The following is an 18,387-nucleotide window of genomic DNA, read 5'->3' as shown; positions in this document are numbered from 1 at the left end:
CATGAAAGACAATAACATGGCTTTTTTGCTAATGGCGGCTAATGTTAAACTAAATACACATAACACATTGCTTAAGCGGTACAACTTTCAAAAGCCTGAATGATAGTTAGTGCTTCCAAATTTCAGAGAAACTATCCCCTTGCTGGAATTATTAAGGATAAAACACACAGTTAGTATCATCAGGTGCATAATAGGCTAATACTAACAAAAATTAGTGTCAAAAAAGAAAAGTTTGATCTATCAACAATTTTTTTCAAATTAAGAATATATACTACCGGCTTTAAAACTTATGCGTCTTTCATATCTCTTCCATATATAAAATACATGTTTATATCCAAAAAAGGCTTAAAAGATATGCGGTTGTAAAAACCAGAGCTTGGGTGTTTTTTGAAATTAGTACATACACCGAATGGATAATTATTTAAGCAATGATATGATCTTCTTGAAAATTCCCTCATGTTACAGTCAGAAAATCCAATTCTACGGGATCTGAAATTCAAATAAAAAATTTGTAAACTATCAATTACTGAAAGCATCTTTTGAGAAAGGATACTTAAAATGCAAGTTTTTATTCCCTAGATGCGTTTTTCAATTCATTATTATCACTGCTACTCTGACATGAAATCAGCTTGAAAAAATCTGAATGCAAATTCAGGCTACAATTTTCGCCTTCAACAAAGCGCAGCTGTAAAAATATACTTTGAGAATTTTAGACTTTTGACCGCATAACCTGAACAAAGCTTCTGAAATTACGCTAAAATAGAGGAACTTTAAGGTTCAAATAGAGAACGAGCTCGTATTTGTATAGCCATATCTCAACCAATATGTAACAGGATGATATTTACATAATATGGCTGGTAAGTCTACATTTCAAAATTTTTTCATGTTTAGCTGATTTTTGCATGTTGCAATTGCCATATTTAAAGTATAATGTTCTTTCAGGCCATATGTTCCAAATACAAAATCATAAAAATCCATTTCTGTGACGTCTTTGCTTTGGATATATATTTCGATTATAAAACAGCGGTAGTTGAAATAAAAATAATTGCTTACTTTGGTCCACCCATCATACATCCTCGTGATGTTAAACATTTGCAAGATGGAGCATCTGGAAAGTGATAAAATGAGCAGATTGTCACTTAGGCAACTGGAAGCATCTTGGAATGCAAATACAGTTTTTACGATAAAAATCAATTTCTTGTTAGCAGTAATGATCACCAGGCAAAGATTCTAAAAGCCATCTTCAACTCGCCATTACCTGAAGGAATTTCTATTGAACTGAAGGCCCAATAAATTCCAAGCACAAGCTTTTGATATTTCAAAATTAGAGAGACATTGCCTCATTTATGACAAGGCAACAATAAACTATCCGCGAAAAATGGCACAAAAAGGCATTTTACCGTGCCCAAATCCAAAATTATGACCAAGTTCATGCGAGAGTACATCATGGGTTCCGGTCAAGCTTCTGAATGACCACTATAAAAGAACAGTGATACTTGTAAGGTCTTTATCGGTGAAAACTGCATTGTATCAGAAGATATCAATGGTGAAGACATATTTCTTCTTGATTGACAAAGTACATTCACATGATTTAAAAAATGACAAAGTACATTTCTTTGTGTTTTTTGGCCTTGTTTTCAAGAAACCTCTCCTAGCAATATTCCCAACTTCAATGTTTTCTAGTGTCTGTGCTACTTTCAAGGCACTGACGTGCAATCAAAATTGGGTAAATATTAAGGAACTTTTGGTATCACAATGTAATCAAAGGGGTCAAAAAGAATCTTAAAGGCTTTGAGCTACAATATTTGCCAAATTTGTTGGAACACTTGCGCAAAGCTAAAGCTTTTTTTGGAAATTCATTACAATGTTGTTCAATTTCGCTGTTTTGATGCTGAAGGTAAAAAATTTTTGAAGGAAAGCTGTACGAAGGAATTGGAAAAATAAAGCAACATTGTACAGGGGGAGGAGGTCAAAATTTTGGAAGCAACAGTGATATACTGATAGGGTAGCTTTAGACTTGCTATGCCTGTTCTAATGCCGTCAGGGGGAAGCTGTTCCACCTATTTTAGGCAAGGATTGTAGGTTCCTTGTTAAAAAAGCGAGTTATGCATACCAAATAAGTAACAACGTGCAAAGGAAACACTTCACAGCTTACTTCTTACTTTTAACACATACCTTGATTTGCATTCGATTGAAAAATAATTTAAATCTTAATCTGAACAGCTTTATTGTTAATTAAGTCTTTGGATTGCAAATCTAAAATGAAAATTACCACGTTGATAGCCGTAGCAGGATTCCTTCCACACATGTTTCCAACACCAGCGTACCCTATCACGCCCTTAACCCAGCTTCTTGAACTGTAAAGAAAACGCAAAGGAAATTTAATGGAAAAGCAGGCACTAGCCTGCTGCATTCTTGTCGAATAAGCATGATAAATGAAATGCTAATCGGTGTCATATAACCATCGCTGAACGATTAGCTAAGAAATTTGAGGGGGGGGGGGGGGGGGATTCAAGGCTCTTCTCCTGGCAGTTTACATTTTTAGGTTTGCTTAAAGCTGCCCTGAGAAAAAACGTGGCGCTGAGTTTACCTAACTAAAATATATCATAAAAGCTAATTGAGCGAAAAACTAAAATTCGAACTTATAAGTTATAAATATCATTCGTACATCATCATTCGTATTGCCTAGCTCTATTCTGATTTACACATTGTCCTATTTTGCATTATTTCCAAGGTGCTATAAATTATTCCTTGCAATGTCTGCATATATTAGCACATTGATATATAAACAGTATCAGAAAACGAAGCTCCAAAAGACTTCGTTCAACTTTAGTGTGGATAAGCAAAACCTCAGTTAAAGAGAACAACTTTGTCACGGGTTATTTGATTGATTGAATTTATGCATAAACAAATCAGCTCGATTCGATGTGTCTTGAAATCTTGATCCATTTTATAACCTTCGCGAGAATCAGGGAATTCAGAATAGTCAGAATTCAGAAAGTTCGGCCGGCAAATTAAAAAACTCGAAGAATAATAGCCACATTTCCAAATATTCTCAAGTAAGCACTTCATAGAAAAAAGGATTTTATTCGAAACGTTAGGAGGGTAAGTGGCTTTGGAGCCTTTGGTGATCCTGGTATCTGTTATATTCTCTTAATTCCGTAGGCCAATTCATATAGAAGACACTTCGTTTACTTTCATATTCGAATCCAAAACACAACTGAACTAAAATTCCATAACACCCTTATTAATATAACAAAGCATAACAAAACAATTGTTGCACAGGGCAACCAAAGCAAGGTTCAGCATATTACTCATAATAATAATAATAATGAAGGTTCACTTTATGACATCACTTCCCCTTTTTAAAAATCAGCGAATAAATCTTGATGGTATCGGATCACCATATCTCACCGGTTGACTCCTTACTCTTGTTGATTGACGGCGTGCGTTATTTCCAAGTCTGTGTTCGCGTTCTGCTTGATTTCCTTCTTTGTTCAACTCTTGTTCTATATCACTGTCGAACTCTTCATGCTGATCTACTCTAGCAGGGAATTTCTTGAAATGTGACACATTTCTTGTGATACGTCTTGTTTTGTTCTCTGCGGTAATCATCGTCCCTTTACGTTGGATAACTTTGTATGGGGCTTTATCAAATCTTGATGAGAACTTGTTCTTATACTGTTGTTTCACGAGTACCGTATCTCCTATTGCTATATCACTTTCTTTCGCGTGTCTCTTCTTGTCAATATACATCTTCTGATATTTCTGTGACTTCTCTTCATTTTCTCGAGCGATCTTGTGCTTGTTTATAATACTTTTCCGTTTCAGTATTGGGAACTTTCCACGAATTTGTCTGTTGAACAAAAGTTCGCACGGTGGAACTTTCGTAGTAGAGTGCGGTGTTGTGCGATATTGTAGAAGAAACCTTTGTAATTCTTGCTTCCACGGTTTTCCTTCCACGATCGCTGCTTGAATAACTTTGCCTAGCGGCTGGTTGAAACGTTCGACCTCTCCGTTTGCTTGTGGCCATTTTGGAGTACTTCGGTCATGTTTTATTCCCAATATGTGTAAATAACGCTTGAATTCATCTCCATTGAAAGGAGGGCCATTATCCGTCTGTATCTTGTCGGGAATTCCATGCACAGCAAAGATACGATCTAGTTTAGGTATAAGTGTTGAAGCTTTTGTAGAGGAAACAACTTCTACTTCTGGGAAACGCGAGTAACGATCAATAATGACTACCAGATAGTCACCTGTTGGCAGTGGTCCATAATAGTCTATGTGTAGTTTCTCCCATGGTTTTGTTGGTAATTCACTCAATTGCAATGGCTCTGGTCTGTTTTCTTTACCTGTTGCTTGACAAGCAAGGCAAGAATCAATCGTTGCTTTTACTAAGTCATCTATTTTTGGGAACCACACTTTCTCTCTGATCATAGCTTTTGTTTTGGACAGTCCCTGATGACTTTCATGCGCGATGTCAATTGCCTTTTGGCGTAAAGATAGAGGAATGACTATTCTTGAGCCTCTAAGAATAATATTCTGAGCACCGATCGAAAGTTCTTCTTTGATTGCTCGATATGACAAATCGACCGATTCCCACGCACCTGAGCGAATAGCGGCGCGAAGTTTCTGGAGTTCTTTGTCGCTATTGGTTTCTTTACCAATCTCATGCAGACTCATTGTCTTAGGAACTGCATTAGAAGTTACGAACTTTATGTATTCCTCAGTGAACTCTGTTTCTTTTGATGTTTTAGCAGATGGATGGCGAGATAGGTAGTCCGCAGCGTTCTCTTTGCCAGGTTTATATTTAATTGTAAACTGATATGGCTGCAAGCGTAAAACCCATCTTTCTATCCTGGCTGATGTCTTAGAGCTTGGCGATCCGTATATGATCTCTAGAGGCTTATGGTCTGTGACAAGTGTGAAAGGTTGACCATATAAAAACAAATGGAAATGTTCAATGCCCCATACTATGCTCAAAGCTTCCTTTTCCGTCTGGGAATAACGACTTTCCACATCTGTTAAGGACCTACTAGCATATGCAATTACTTGATGGTCCTTTTTTTCTTTTGAGCTTTGCGATAAGATGGCTGAAATGCCTACAGGACTGGCATCAACTGTCAGACTAGTAGATTTGTTTATATCAAAGTATCCCATAACTGGTGAAGAGGTAAGCGCTCGTTTTACCTGTTCAAACGCATTGTGATGTTCCTTTTTCCACGAAAAGATCGAGTTCTTCTTGATAAGATCTCTCAATGGAGCTGTAATTGTTGAATAATTTGGGATGTATTTGGAGCTATAATTAGCCATTCCCAACAAACTTCTCACTTCACTTGCATTTTTGGGAATTGAAGCGTTTTGCAAATCCTGAATTCTTTTTGGATCTGGGCGAGTCCCCTTTTCGGAGAATATCTGTCCAAAGAAGTCTAATGTGGGTTGCAAGAATTTGCATTTGTTCGCATTTAACGTGAATCCCTTTTCTTGTAGACGTCGCAAACATTTCTCAAGGGCGATGTCATGCTCTTCCTTGTTGACACCGAAAATAATTATGTCATCTGCTATGTTCTGCACACCCTTGATGCCCTGAAGATTTTGCTGAAGCGAGTGTTGGAAGATTTCAGCGCTAGCATTAATTCCATATGCTAATCTTTTGTAACGATATAAACCGCAATGTGTGGAAAATGTTGTGATATACCTCGATTCCTCTGCAAGAGGTAGTTGGTGATACGCTTGTGAAAGGTCCAGCTTTGTGAAGTACTTCGAACCATTAAGCTCTAGGCTTATATCATTCACTGTGGGTATAGGATATCTAACCCTGTCTATGGCTTGGTTAGCCATCCTCATGTCCACACAAATTCGCACTGAACCATCTTTCTTCGGAACAGCAACGATGGGTGAGACCCATGGTGTTGGCTGATTTTCAGGTACTGGCTCTATGATATCCTGTCTTTGAAGCTCCTTCACAGCGTCCTGTACTTTCTGACGAATGTGAAATGGGATTCTCCTTGGGGGTTGAGCCTTTGGTATAACCTCTTGATTAATGTTGAGCTGCACTTCAGTGTCTCTGAGTTTTCCTAAACCTTTGAATACATCACGATATTTATCCAGCAAAGTTGAAAGTTTCTCATCTGTTACATCAACGGGCTTAATTGCACTTAGATTCAAGCTGATAAGTCCTAACTCCTGTGCGGTAGCCATGGATAGCAGACATCCTGAATCTTTGCTGCTCACAACGTAGAATGTTGAGACACAATATTTTTGCTTTGTTTCGACAAGAGCTTCAAATTTTCCTTTGAAACAGACGGGCTGTTTTGAACTGAAGGCAAATGCCTTGACCTTGGTTGGACGTAATTCAATTCCCTCTAATTGTTGAAAGGCTGTGTTGTCCAACACGTTGATGGAGGCGCCGGTATCAATCATTATTGATATTGGCTTTCCCGCAATAGAAATTGTTGTTGTAGGACACCCTGTGGATTTCTGTTGTATTGTGTAAACGTATTCATCGTCGCTAGACTGTGTCGAATAATTCAATGGCTTGACTGAGAAACGTTGAGGTTTGTTTGGCCTACCGGATTTCGGTCTCTTGTCCTGAGCTGCACTCCGACATACAGCTGCAAAATGATTCGATTTTGCACATTTATGGCATGTTTTGCCATACGCTGGGCATTGATCCTTTGGGTGTCGTGCACCACCACAGCTTCCACATTTCGGGGGTACAGTCAATTTTTGTTTACCTGCCTTGTTTGAAGCCGTAAACCGATGAGTGTATTGTTGCATGTCTTCTTTTGACTCAATTTCCTTCGCTTGGAATTCGCTCATTTCATCCCTTCTGCCATCAAGTAACATATCTTTTAGCGAATAGTCTGGGTCACGTAACGCTTTTCTTCTAATTTTGTTAGAAATGCCTCCAACAATTATTTGTTCCTCGATTTCGAAGTCGGTATCCGTAAAGGTACAATTGACAGAAAGATGTCGGAGCCGTGTGTGAAAATGATCTAAGGTCTCCCCTTGTTCCTGGCGAGTTTGGCGAAACTTGTACACTTCATACCGACGGTTTGTTTGAGGCTCGAAATATGCAGTGAGTTTATCACGAGCCAGTTCATAATCAGCGGCAGCGCCTGTATCAGGAATCTGGCTGAAAATTTCGCGAACTCGGGAACCTGCTTGATGAAGTAAAATGGCTCGTTTGCGTCCAAGATCTCTTATACCACTGGCAAGAATATATGTGTCGAAATCACGAAGCCATTGTCGCCATCTCGTAGAAAGACTAGCACCAACTTCAATATCTGGATCAAATTCAGGAAGTGGGTGTAGATTTAGACTGAAAGCCATCGTTCATAACATATGCTATGTTATTATGGTTTTATCCTCGTCGCCAATGTTATATTCTCTTAATTCCGTAGGCCAATTCATATAGAAGACACTTCGTTTACTTTCATATTCGAATCCCCAAAACACAACTCCACTCAAATTCCATAACACCCTTATTAATATAACAAAGCATAACAAAACAATTGTTGCACAGGGCAACCAAAGCAAGGTTCAGCATATTATTCATAATAATAATAATAATGAAGGTTCACTTTATGACACCAAACAAAAATCTGAAGCGCTATTGATTCGTTTTACCGAAGAGCCGCGTTTCGTTTTACGAGAAGAGATTTCGCTGAAACAGAAATCTCTTTTTCTCCCTGAATACAGGAAACTTACCTTTAGTGTCCTTTTCTTTGATTTCAATCCTGAAACCGCCACATCCTCCATTTCCAGACGAACAGTAGGACGGCTAGGCCGTAGACCCACATTGTCGCAAATGAACTCGGCATTCTGGAAAGCGGGGAGATAAAAGTCAAAATTAAATACAATAGACTGTTTTACAATCTGTTACAATGTTACAAAATTGCATACAATAAAAACATACAATAGCCTGCGTTAAGCCTCGTTAAAACGCTCTCAACATTTCACTGAACATCGCTCAACATTTGTAGAGTGCAAATGTTGAGAGCGTTTTAACACCCTGTTCAGTGATGTTGAGTGGTGTTGAGCGGCGTTCAGCGATGTTGTATGGAGTTTGAACAGATTCAAAAATGTTCAGCGGGTCGACTCAACATTTCTATTGTTAAAGGTGTTGTTGAGAGATGTTGAGAGCGTTTTAACACCCCATACAACAATGTTCAGTCGGCGCAAGCGCACTAGACTTGGATTTTGCGCGCCAAGAAAGGCTTCAGCGTGTCAAGATTTCAGATCAGACCAAGAGGTTGAGAGAAGTTAAATTTTATAAATCGTAATGGCACACCATGACAAACGCTTGGAAACAGTTATCAGTGAAAGCAAATCGGATGAGATAGCAATTCAAAGCATGTTGCAAGACCAATATCCTGACCTTAGGAAATCATCAGGCAGCTACTGTTAAAGTGAAAGAGTATCCGAAGTTCATCTTTCAAACTTGTCTTGGATCTCTGAGAGTCCGAAGTTCACCGCTCAACGAATGTTGCGTCGAATTGTTGAGAGCGTTTTAACACCCCAATTCAAAATCACTAAACATCACTAAACATCACTGTACAAATGTTGAGCGATGTTCAGTGAAATGTTGAGAGCGTTTTAACGGGGCTTTACAGTCTTCTATATCGGATTGCATTCGATATCGGCCCGTTTTGAACATACTTCAAGCCTCTTTCTGCTAACTTTTTCGATTCAGGTTCGGATAAAGGACTAGAAAGTCAGAAATGTAAGCTTCCATGATTTTATTGCATGTTTCATAAATTTATGACGACATAAATAAATTTATGACGACCCATGAAAGTTTTTGCAGTCAATTAAAGTGCTACTGACATAAAAATCAAAATTTAGCAAAAGGCTCTTTCTGAGGCATTAAACATCACGGATTCTATATCTGCAAATATTTGTTCAAAATAAGGGCCATAAGTTCGTTTTGGGGGGGTTTGAGTCATACAATTTTTGGGGGGAGATCTTTCTGTGTACAATAACGAGCTCCGAAGAAACCCCTGTCTGTAGACACAAGCATATAGAAAGCCCCTAAATACGAGGGGCAAATCACTCTAAGAAAATCTCGTACACCTTTCGTGAAAATCCTTTTGTTTTATCTGAAAATCCCCAAAAATCCTTTTGTTTTAGGCAAAATCTCGTACGCTATTTGCAAGAGTGAATCGCCCCTCGCCTAAATACATTTGTAAAATGTTCCGAACCGATTGAAACTTTGTAGAGTTGCTAAAATTAACGTGCATAAAATATATTTAGTTCCTCCTTGTTTTTCTGGTTTTGTGAGAATAAGAATGTGTTCATATAAGTCCTAATCTGAGCATAAAAAGTTGTACAAGAGAATCTAGGGTAAATTCCAAATTCCCATACCTAAAAACAAGATCTGCGACGTTCCATCAACTTGGTTTGTGAACATCTTAGCAGTAAAAATCGATTTAAAAAACAAAACAAACAATTATTACTTACGGCTAAACTAGGCTCTAGAAGCAAGGTTTCTCGCATTATATATTCCTTGTCGTTTTTGTCCACTTCTTCATTGAAATCTCCAACTTGTCCGGTACCACCAAGAATTATTGCGTCCAAGCTTAAAGTCAAAAAATGATAACATTTGGCTGAGGCAATAATTCTTTCTTAAACGTATCTCAAATACTCAACGTTAACATCATTTCCAACTATGTATAACGTAAGATCAGTTCGCATTTTTGAGACAATTCCGCATTCGAGACAAACAATTAAACTATTTTTTATATCATTATGAAAATTGAGCGAAATAGCAGCAACTGCTACAATAAATTCCAACTTTTTTCTTTTCCCATCAATACCATCCATTCTCTTCCACTCGGAATTTCTCCGAAAAACAGGTCCAGAAATCATACTTCTGCCAAACCATACTTACGGAATCATACTTAAGGATGATATGTGCAAGAAACATGCTGTAATATTTTCATTTTCTTTCCTTCCCTTCAAACTTTCCGTCTCTATATTATTTTTCCATTTCCGCTCCCCCGTGTCCTTTCTCTCTGCCCTTCTGATTTTACTAGAACTTTCAAGTGCCTGAGGAAACTTTTACGTACTTCCTCTACGGTACGAATTGATATATTTACTTATGCCAACTTATGCAACTGCACAACAGAAGGCATCAACGATTTCACACTAAATTATCTTGAATCTGCAATCAAGCATCTCTGTAAATGTTGGGGAGACGAACAGGTGAAAGACCTTTGGTGAGTGAGGCAACCCTCCATCCTGGAATCAAAGAGCATGCGCATAGAACGAGATCATAATTGCATGCACTTTGACGACAGGACGGAGGGTTACCTCACACATTTGAAGATCTTCGCTCATTTGTCTTTTCAACTAGTACGGCATTATTCTACCAGCTGATCTCCTCTGTCACATTTTCTTATTCAAGCCTAAAGCCCTGCCATTCACACACTGCCCCCATTTTACAATAGTTCAATTACAAACTTGTCTTTTAATGTCGTGTCTTTTAATGCGACTACTCGTGCATAAATTTGAAAAAGGAACTGGTTTCTATTATGTGGCTTATGAGTAATCCGGTGAGCAGTTCCTCATATGCTTCTTTACTTTAAAATAGGACACTGCCCTTCTTCGCTGAACAAATTACTTGACGCCCAGCTAAATTCAGTTAAAACGTGAAAATTCGAAGAAACATATACTAAGAGAGACAAGCTTAGAGAGACAAGCTTAGAGAGACAAGCTTAGAGAGACAAGCTTAGAGAGACAAGCTTAGAGAGACAAGCTTAGAGAGACAAGCTTAGAGAGACAAGCTTAGAGAGACTGAATATTGATTTACTTTGGAATGATATACGCCACGTCGCCTTTTCCTTGGTTAGCCAACGTACTAATATAAAAAGTCTTTATCCAAGGCGCTTTCACCTGAAAAATAAAAAGGGTTTCGTGTCTTTAATCATTTGTCTGTACTGCGCAGAACAACTTTTACAAAATTGAAATTAGAATGACGACTTTGTTCGCAACATAGTTTTGGCTGGTAAAAAGCATTCAGACGAATCATGGTGCTTTGACATAACAAGGAATTGCTAACTACCATGGAAAATTTTACAAAGAAATTTGAGTAATTAACTAGAGATAAAACTTTGTGGTGGTTCTAGAGCATTTACAAAAATACCAGCTAATTAGTAATTTTTTAGTGATATCGACGGCTAAAAAATTACGGTTTATATTCTTATGACAGATATAAAGTCTTTTTCGTATGATAGATTTCAAATCAAGTTTGGATTTCACATGATAGATGTTTCAACATCATCGCCTATTGGCCTCTTCAGATACATTCATTAACATTTATTGAGGAGGATTGAACACAAGAAAAAGTTTCCATGCTTGTTGCTCACCCTTATAACCTGGCCTCGAACTGGCTCGACTGAGCTGTCACCACAAAGTTCCCTGGCTCCAAAGCCAGTACAGTTTACCACGACATCATGTGAGTCTGCAAGCTAAAGAATTTTATATATCAAATCAAACATCTGAAAGTGTAACATTGTCAAGAAAGGAACCACAATGACATATTTTAGCAATTGCGTATATTGTAAGGTAGTATTTGGTACCACTTCACACCCCCTTCCCCAATAACTATTCTCTCACTCCAACCCTGTTTTAGCTTCTGCATATTACTTTCTAGTATCTAATCTCTAGAATAACCTAAAGTAACAATTTACACAGCTCCTTCAAAAGGACAATCTGTCAGCTACAAACATCGATTGGTTTGAAAGTGAAGAATAAGGCAACTTTTCTAGCCTTGGTCACAGACCATCACCATCAAGTAGGAGAGTATCTATGATTTTGCATTTCGTCTGAAGTAGATGAGAAAAATTTTGGAGAGAGGAATTCAGCTAGGTATTCTTTAAGATGTAATTTCAAAGACGATGAAGCTGCCCTTACGTGGCCTGAATGTGGGCGTTTCCTTTTGGTTAAAATTGGCATTCTCCGTTTATGAAGGGTGTTTTCTGTAAAATAGGCATGCAGCCATGGCCTAAAATTGCCGTTACATTCCTCTCCCTTCAGGCTAGTGGCACTGAGGTGAGAGGGCTGTCGAGTTACAAAGAAAGAGAGCTTGCGGTTAGCGGAAGGTCTTTTTTAAAAAGCTTATTGAATTTTAAGGTCACAAATAATTATGTTTAGGGAATCAATGAGGAAATTGAAAGTCACCAAAAAGTCTAGCGGAAGAGCTACATAGATATAACTATGAATATCTTATGATTTATCCATCTTTTTATATTTTTCTACATCTCAAACATTTCTCAAATATTTTGAAAATATTTTTCAAAATTCCATACTTAGTCCCCCATCAATAAAGTGATGTTATACGCAAGATGCCAATACGCTGCTGGTGCTAGGTGTATATATCAAGCATTTTTAACACAGCACCGTAAGAATCTGCATTGCGGGAAGTTACAGTGAAAAAGTCCTGAAAGGTGGTACCACAGGGTCCTTAAACATTTTTGTGGACAAGGATGATCCAACTAAACAGCTACACTTAATTCGCTATGTTTGCGTAGGAAAAGCAAAGTTAGATCACATACTATGTTAGTTTAATTGCTTATGACGTTACGTTTGTGACGTTTGTGATATGACTGTAAAGAACTGACACAAACACGCATGTTAAACTAAGAACAATGGAGCCAATAGAACCAAGACATGTAGTATTTATTGTTTCGTCATCAATTTTGGTCAGTAAAGCTTGGTTTCCTTCCGCGATAAAAAATGGAGCACAACCAACACAAGTGGGCGGTTGATACGAAAATGTTTTGCACCACGAGGTCCCGTTTCTATTACGTAGTTCGGATTTGAAAATAGCGTTCTAAACGGTCGCAATTCTGGACACAAAAATGCAACCACATCCTATGGGCAGGGGGAAGGAATGTAGTGGTCAAACTCATAGATTCAAGGGAAACAATAAAGATTGAAAACAATTTGGACTTTCCTTCATAGTGTTGTGCTATGTTTTAGGGTCGTTCCACAGCCGAGTAAAAGTGTAAATGGTTTGAAAATTAACATGTCGAAATAAAAGGGAATAAGATAAACTAGCTGATGAAGGTCTAGGGAAAAAACAAGCACCTGGTATCATACTAAATTGAACCGCTATTGTTCAATGAACGCATGCCTGCAAAGTTTATCGAAACCACCGAGCAATTTTCGCTCGGTCTTTATATTTTCCACTTCTTTCTCGATTCCTTCTATTTCAACCCCCTCCCACAAGAGCAATGTCAAGTATCTAGGCAATTGTCATCCAAAAAACATATTTTTCTAATCTCCTGCATCATTTTATAGTAAATAAAAGCATTTCCAAGAGCAAGAAGGGGTGGCTGTATTTGCCTAGAAAAAAGTACGTTTTCTAGGAACCTTCGCAGCGAATGTACTATACTTTATAAAAACTTTATAAAAGAATTTAAACAACGAGCAGAAAATTTTCTATCTCTGCAAATTCGTAGCTTGCTTTTTGCGAAAACATTTAGCATAGCTTCTCTTTAATCTGGCGTTTTTCTGCATATTCATTTCATTCCAACGTGTAATTTTATAGATCTGTGATAGTTGTTCCTTGGCGGACTTAGTGGCGATGTTAAATGCGGGGTATATATCCATAAACCCATCTGCTTAAATCGCAAGAGGTGTTGAATTCAATTAGGGTTCTGCCTAGTATTAAATACTGACCCTGATCAGGATCGAAGTCTAGGTTGCAGCACCAAAAACCAACAACAATTCTAGCGAGCAAAACTGCTTAATGAAATGAGCAAAGGATTTTGTAACCACGCCTGTTGGGTCTGATTTTGTGCTGTCTTCTACTGGGACATCTTATTTATCTATTAGTAATTACAGAAGACTGCTACAATACTTTAATACTGAGAAAAACTTCAAACTGAGAACTTGGTCCTCAGGTCCATTTCGTGCTTAAGAAAATGCACGTAGTCATGAATTATGATGATCAAAAATGTAATAAGTCTGTAAAAAGTGCACCAATAAGTCGCTTTTTAGCAAAAATTGAAACCAGTTGCATTTTTTGAAATTATTGTTGAAACCAGTTGTTGAAATTAGTTAAAAGGTATTTGCAGTGCCTTTGAAATGATTTTATTCTCTTTCTTGGGGTGCAGCATGTCATTGAACATCCATCACTCATCTATCACAGGTGTCTAAATCATTTATTAGCAAATTTGAAAGGGTTTGTTACCGATAATAGACCTAAATTTACCCAGATCTACCCTTGATACGTCATGGCATAATTTTAATGTAACCAAAAAATAAACCTGTAGCAAGAAAAAATATTTTCAACACCTGTATTTAAAAAAGTGATACTTAAGCTCTCACCTCATCAAATGATTTGACTTGTTTTATTTGGACAGTTCCTCCTATTTCACGAAATCTGAAAATAAATATTGTATTTTGAAAAATAATCTTCTTCAAGATAATGCACATGGTTTCCTGATGATTTTATTATGCACAAGACTCAGTGTTCCAACTTGAAAGCTGTCCAACCCTCAGAAAAAACTGTATTATACAGGGTAAACAAAGTTTTCCAGGTATATAGTACTTCTTGGTAACCAAGTAGTGCCCTTCTCCAAGTACACAGTGCAGCCGGTGCCACTTGTTATACTAACTTTCTTCACTTGTCAAAATTGGTTAGTTTGCATCAAAACACAACAGACAAAAAAGCAGTGAGATCAAACACAGTCGGTATTATCTGTCTTTCAAGATTGTAGATTCACCTTGAAATAACATTTTTAATTTGGTATCTTGGATAAGTGCTCTTGTGGTTCACTTCACGTGGGTTTGTGTTAATGCTCTTTGTAAAGATTGTAGAACATTCAACACTAATGTTTGCGCAAATGCATAGTGCAAATGATATTTAAAGGATGTCTTTACATCATAAACACAAGTCATCCTTTCTACTTGATGCCACTGGAAGTCGTTTCACGAACACTACAAATTATAAGAGTATCATTCAACACACAACACACTAAGTGTCCGGGAAAATTATAAAAAAAGAAAAATATGATCTGATAAAGAAGCTAGAGGCATGGATGCATGTAACAAGTAATAAATACTCTTTGATTTTTCATGAGCAAAAAAATTATCTGCATACACAATATTTAATTCTTCAATGATTCTTAAGAACCATAACATATATTGGATCTCAATCAGTAATTCCACCTGCACTTTACATCTTTGGAGGATACTTTAAATAGTTTCATGGGCATAGCAGATGCAAAACATTTAGGAGCGGGACTTAGTGTGAACCTTGCCCGGATATAATTGCTTTATTGAGATAAATCTGTCTGAATGGAGACTGAAATGCAATAAATATTGAAATATTGCATGGTTAGAGACGGCTGCATCCCTTAAAGCCTCTATGTCTCCAACACCAATTGCTTACCAGTAAGACAAAACGCCTCTTTTTAAGCAGGAAATATAAATACCTTTTCATTAGCCATGCCATGTATCTGCCTCCCTCAATTGTGTACATCTCATAGTAGAATCCTGACCTAAATGAGGTAGCAAAAATGTAAATTACAAAAAATTGTTGATGTTGAGAGAGAAGTTTAAACAGGTACTTCATTATCCAAATTTTCATTTTGGATTAACTGCAACTATTTGCTAACACCATAGTGGCCAATGAAGTGATGAAGATCAATATATGACTATGTGACTCAGTTCCAAAAGGGGGAAATAGGCTTTTTTAACCCAGATGAGGGAAGAATATGCTTAAATCGCATATACGTAAAGGTGGCCATTGTTTTCAGCCTAAACAGGGTTGTCTGAAATTCTTCTTTGTGCTGATGGATAACAGTTACTATAAGTATAAAGGGATCCTTTTTTGCTGGTAGGCCTTCATTAAGAAAGTACCTCTAGAACAGACATGTCAAACTCTCAACAAAAATATTTTACAGCACCTAGCTGCAGAACCGGAGGCTAAATGAAATTAGCAGTAGTGTTGCACCACCAACATCATGCTTCAATAAATTAACTTTGAGACTTTGTATTGTAGCTAATTAAGATGAAACATACTTATACTTTGAAGGAAATTTCTTCATCTCCTCTTTTGTCAAGAACCGCTTAGTGTGGCATCTTTCAAAGAGATCAGGAAACTGTGAGCAGAACAAAAATTGAATTAGAGAAAGACTTGTTGAGTGTCAGCAAAACAATAAGAGCACACTTTCCTTTTCATAAAACGGTTAATAATATGTCATAAAACCTAAAATTGTTGAGACCATGGTACCTGAATTTTCTGGTTTCATTATGATATTTTGCTAGAAATACTGAATTTCAAAGAGTTTCAAATAATAGCCATATTTCTTCTGCATTCCTTATCCTGCACTGCAAATCAATTTTTAATGAAGATATTTTTTGGAGGGTGGCTTTTTATAAAGTATGAAAAAAATATCAGTCATTATTTTATCTTGGCCCTTGTCATTATTACCTTTGCTTATTTCATAATCAAAAAGTTGATATCCAGGCCACAACACAACCCCTATTTCTTTTGCATCAGGTCTTAATATCAACTCTTCTGCAAGGTCCAATGTTGCTCCACTCCATCTCCTAGTACAAAGAAAAACACAAATAAACAGACCTTTTTAAAATTCCAATCAAAAATAAATCTTAACAAAACATTTATAATCAAGTAGATAAGGCTGCTTATGGTAACAAAAATCTACCTAAAAATCAATACATTGTCAAAATATTGTGGCTTAAAATTCAAAATCAAGCAGAAAACCCAATAGTTCTGCAAACTTTGCTTTAATCTTTGAAAATCTTTGGTACCAAAAATGATGAGACAGACAAATTTTTTGTTTCAAAGGTGCCATGGTTGGCTGATTTGTGACATTTTAAGCTTTGTTTATATTCAAAGCTTACAAATCTATGTTTAGTCACCTTGAAGTGTCAAACCATTCCTCTACAACAACCATCTTGATTTAGGAACAGAATAGAATTTGGCTAAGAGCAACTTGAATGGTTTGACATTAATACAGTGGCAAATAGGTGCATCTGGGGCCCTAGGGGAAAAACTGAGATGGGGCCCCTATTTATGGACTGCAAGAAAGTGCTATCCAACACTGTAGAACATGTCAAACAAAATAACAAGATAAGAAAGAAAATTTTTGTTAATAAGGAGGAGTTGATCTATAGAAGCTTTAATTTAAGAACTGTCAAAAGTTTTTAAATTAGGTGAACTTGAGCAGATTCTTCAAAACATAGATGTAGAAATAATTTGGGGGTCCCTTTTGTTGAGGGCCTTGAAAATCAATAATCAGTGATTTTCTGAGAATCGTTGAATTGTCTGTTCTGAGCAGTATATCAATTTGTTAAATTTTAGTCTGGGAAATGCATTTTTAGTCATTCTAGAAGGCTGAATTTCAAAAATTTTCTTCCGCGTTGGACCATGTTGTTCGGTCCTCCTATGTCAGTAAACTTGATTCTCATCCCCCCCCCCCCCAGGTTCCTTTTCGTGGCGCCGTCTCTGCAATCGGCTCCCCATAAGTATTTACTACATCCACCAGGCTCGTTCTTTCAAAGCAGGCCCGTCGGAACCGGGGGGCTGGGGGCTGGAGCCCCCCCAATAATTGTCGAACTGTAGTATGTTTCCTTTATAACAGTGTACTGAATGAGAAGGAAAACAATGGGCAGCCCCCCCCCCCCCCCAATATGAATTTTGTTCCGACGACACTGTAAAGGACTATGTTGTTGTATCGTTCAGTCATTCGAAACATCAACAACTGCCTCAATCAATGAAAAAGAAAAGGATAGAAGCTAACTCTTGCAATTCAATTGGAGTATCCCTCAAGATATGTGGCTCCCAAAACCCCGCTGCAACATCACTACATGTTCGCGGCGACAAGTCCTTGGTGATAATTTTAACATCGATGGATGGCTCTGAAAATTTCAAATAAAAAGCTGTAGAAAGGCCGATAACACCAGCTCCAATTACTGCAACTCTAACCATTTTTACTGCACCTCGCGGAGGCTTGTTGTCACAATTCAACTCTTTCGTCTTGGAGATTACCAAATTGTTAATTCAATTCAATTCGTTTTCACTTACAGAAAAAGAACAGAAACAAATTTTGTCACCGAAGCACTATGATACAAAAATAAATAGAGTTCTCAAGTGTAATGTCACAAAAAAATATGTTTAGAATTTTCGAATTTTGACCACAAATACTCCCACATATGCAAAATCAGTTAAATTTATTAAAAATCGGGTGAGCTATGGCCAATAGAAGATTTGAAGTTTTCTAACGGATTACTGTTATTTTGGCCGAGGGGCGATTCACTCTTGCAAATAGCGTACGAGATTTTGCCTAATACAAAAGGATTTATGGGGATCTTCGGGTAAAACAATAGGATGTTCACAAAAGGTAT

At 37.3% G+C, this 18,387-nt stretch overlaps 2 protein-coding genes across 2 annotated transcripts in view; both read right to left on the bottom strand.

Moving 5' to 3' along the window:
- The window catches only part of LOC135683538 (uncharacterized), a 29,641-nt gene extending 21,814 nt beyond the window's left edge, over positions 1 to 7,827 (bottom strand). The window contains exons 1-5 of the mRNA XM_089109477.1: positions 7,714 to 7,827; positions 2,273 to 2,357; positions 1,401 to 1,476; positions 1,054 to 1,108; positions 405 to 489 (exon numbers count right to left, since the gene is read on the bottom strand). Of these exons, the coding sequence (XP_088965603.1) occupies positions 405 to 489; positions 1,054 to 1,108; positions 1,401 to 1,476; positions 2,273 to 2,308 (252 nt within the window). The 5' untranslated portion in view covers positions 2,309 to 2,357; positions 7,714 to 7,827. The remainder of the gene's footprint in view (positions 1 to 404; positions 490 to 1,053; positions 1,109 to 1,400; positions 1,477 to 2,272; positions 2,358 to 7,713) is intronic.
- On the bottom strand, positions 7,439 to 17,971 carry LOC135683416 (D-aspartate oxidase). Its single transcript, XM_089109265.1, has 10 exons — positions 17,784 to 17,971; positions 16,500 to 16,569; positions 16,039 to 16,118; positions 15,450 to 15,515; positions 14,341 to 14,395; positions 11,373 to 11,474; positions 10,817 to 10,899; positions 9,466 to 9,583; positions 7,714 to 7,827; positions 7,439 to 7,486 (listed from the first exon to the last, which is right to left on the bottom strand). The coding sequence occupies exons 1-10, from the start codon at positions 17,969 to 17,971 to the stop codon at positions 7,439 to 7,441; spliced, it is 924 nt and encodes a 307-aa protein (XP_088965391.1).
- Between the last annotated feature and the right edge of the window lie 416 nt (positions 17,972 to 18,387).

The sequence above is a fragment of the Rhopilema esculentum genome, chromosome 7 (assembly GCF_057945365.1).
Source record: "Rhopilema esculentum isolate cy_ngs chromosome 7, ASM5794536v1, whole genome shotgun sequence".
NCBI classification, from domain to species: domain Eukaryota; kingdom Metazoa; phylum Cnidaria; class Scyphozoa; order Rhizostomeae; family Rhizostomatidae; genus Rhopilema; species Rhopilema esculentum.
This window is presented reverse-complemented; position numbering and strand designations above follow the sequence as displayed.

Coding starts and splice junctions, on each gene's coding strand:
- LOC135683416 (XM_089109265.1), bottom strand. CDS start 17,971: ATGGTTAGAGTTGCAGTAATTGGAGCTGGTGTTATCGGCCTTTCTACA. Junction 7,828..9,465: donor TTCTAGAGCCTAGTTTAGCC/GTAAGTAATAAT, acceptor CCCGCTTTCCAG/AATGCCGAGTTCATTTGCGA. Junction 7,487..7,713: donor CAAAGAAAAGGACACTAAAG/GTAAGTTTCCTG, acceptor TATATTAATAAG/GGTGTTATGGAATTTGAGTG.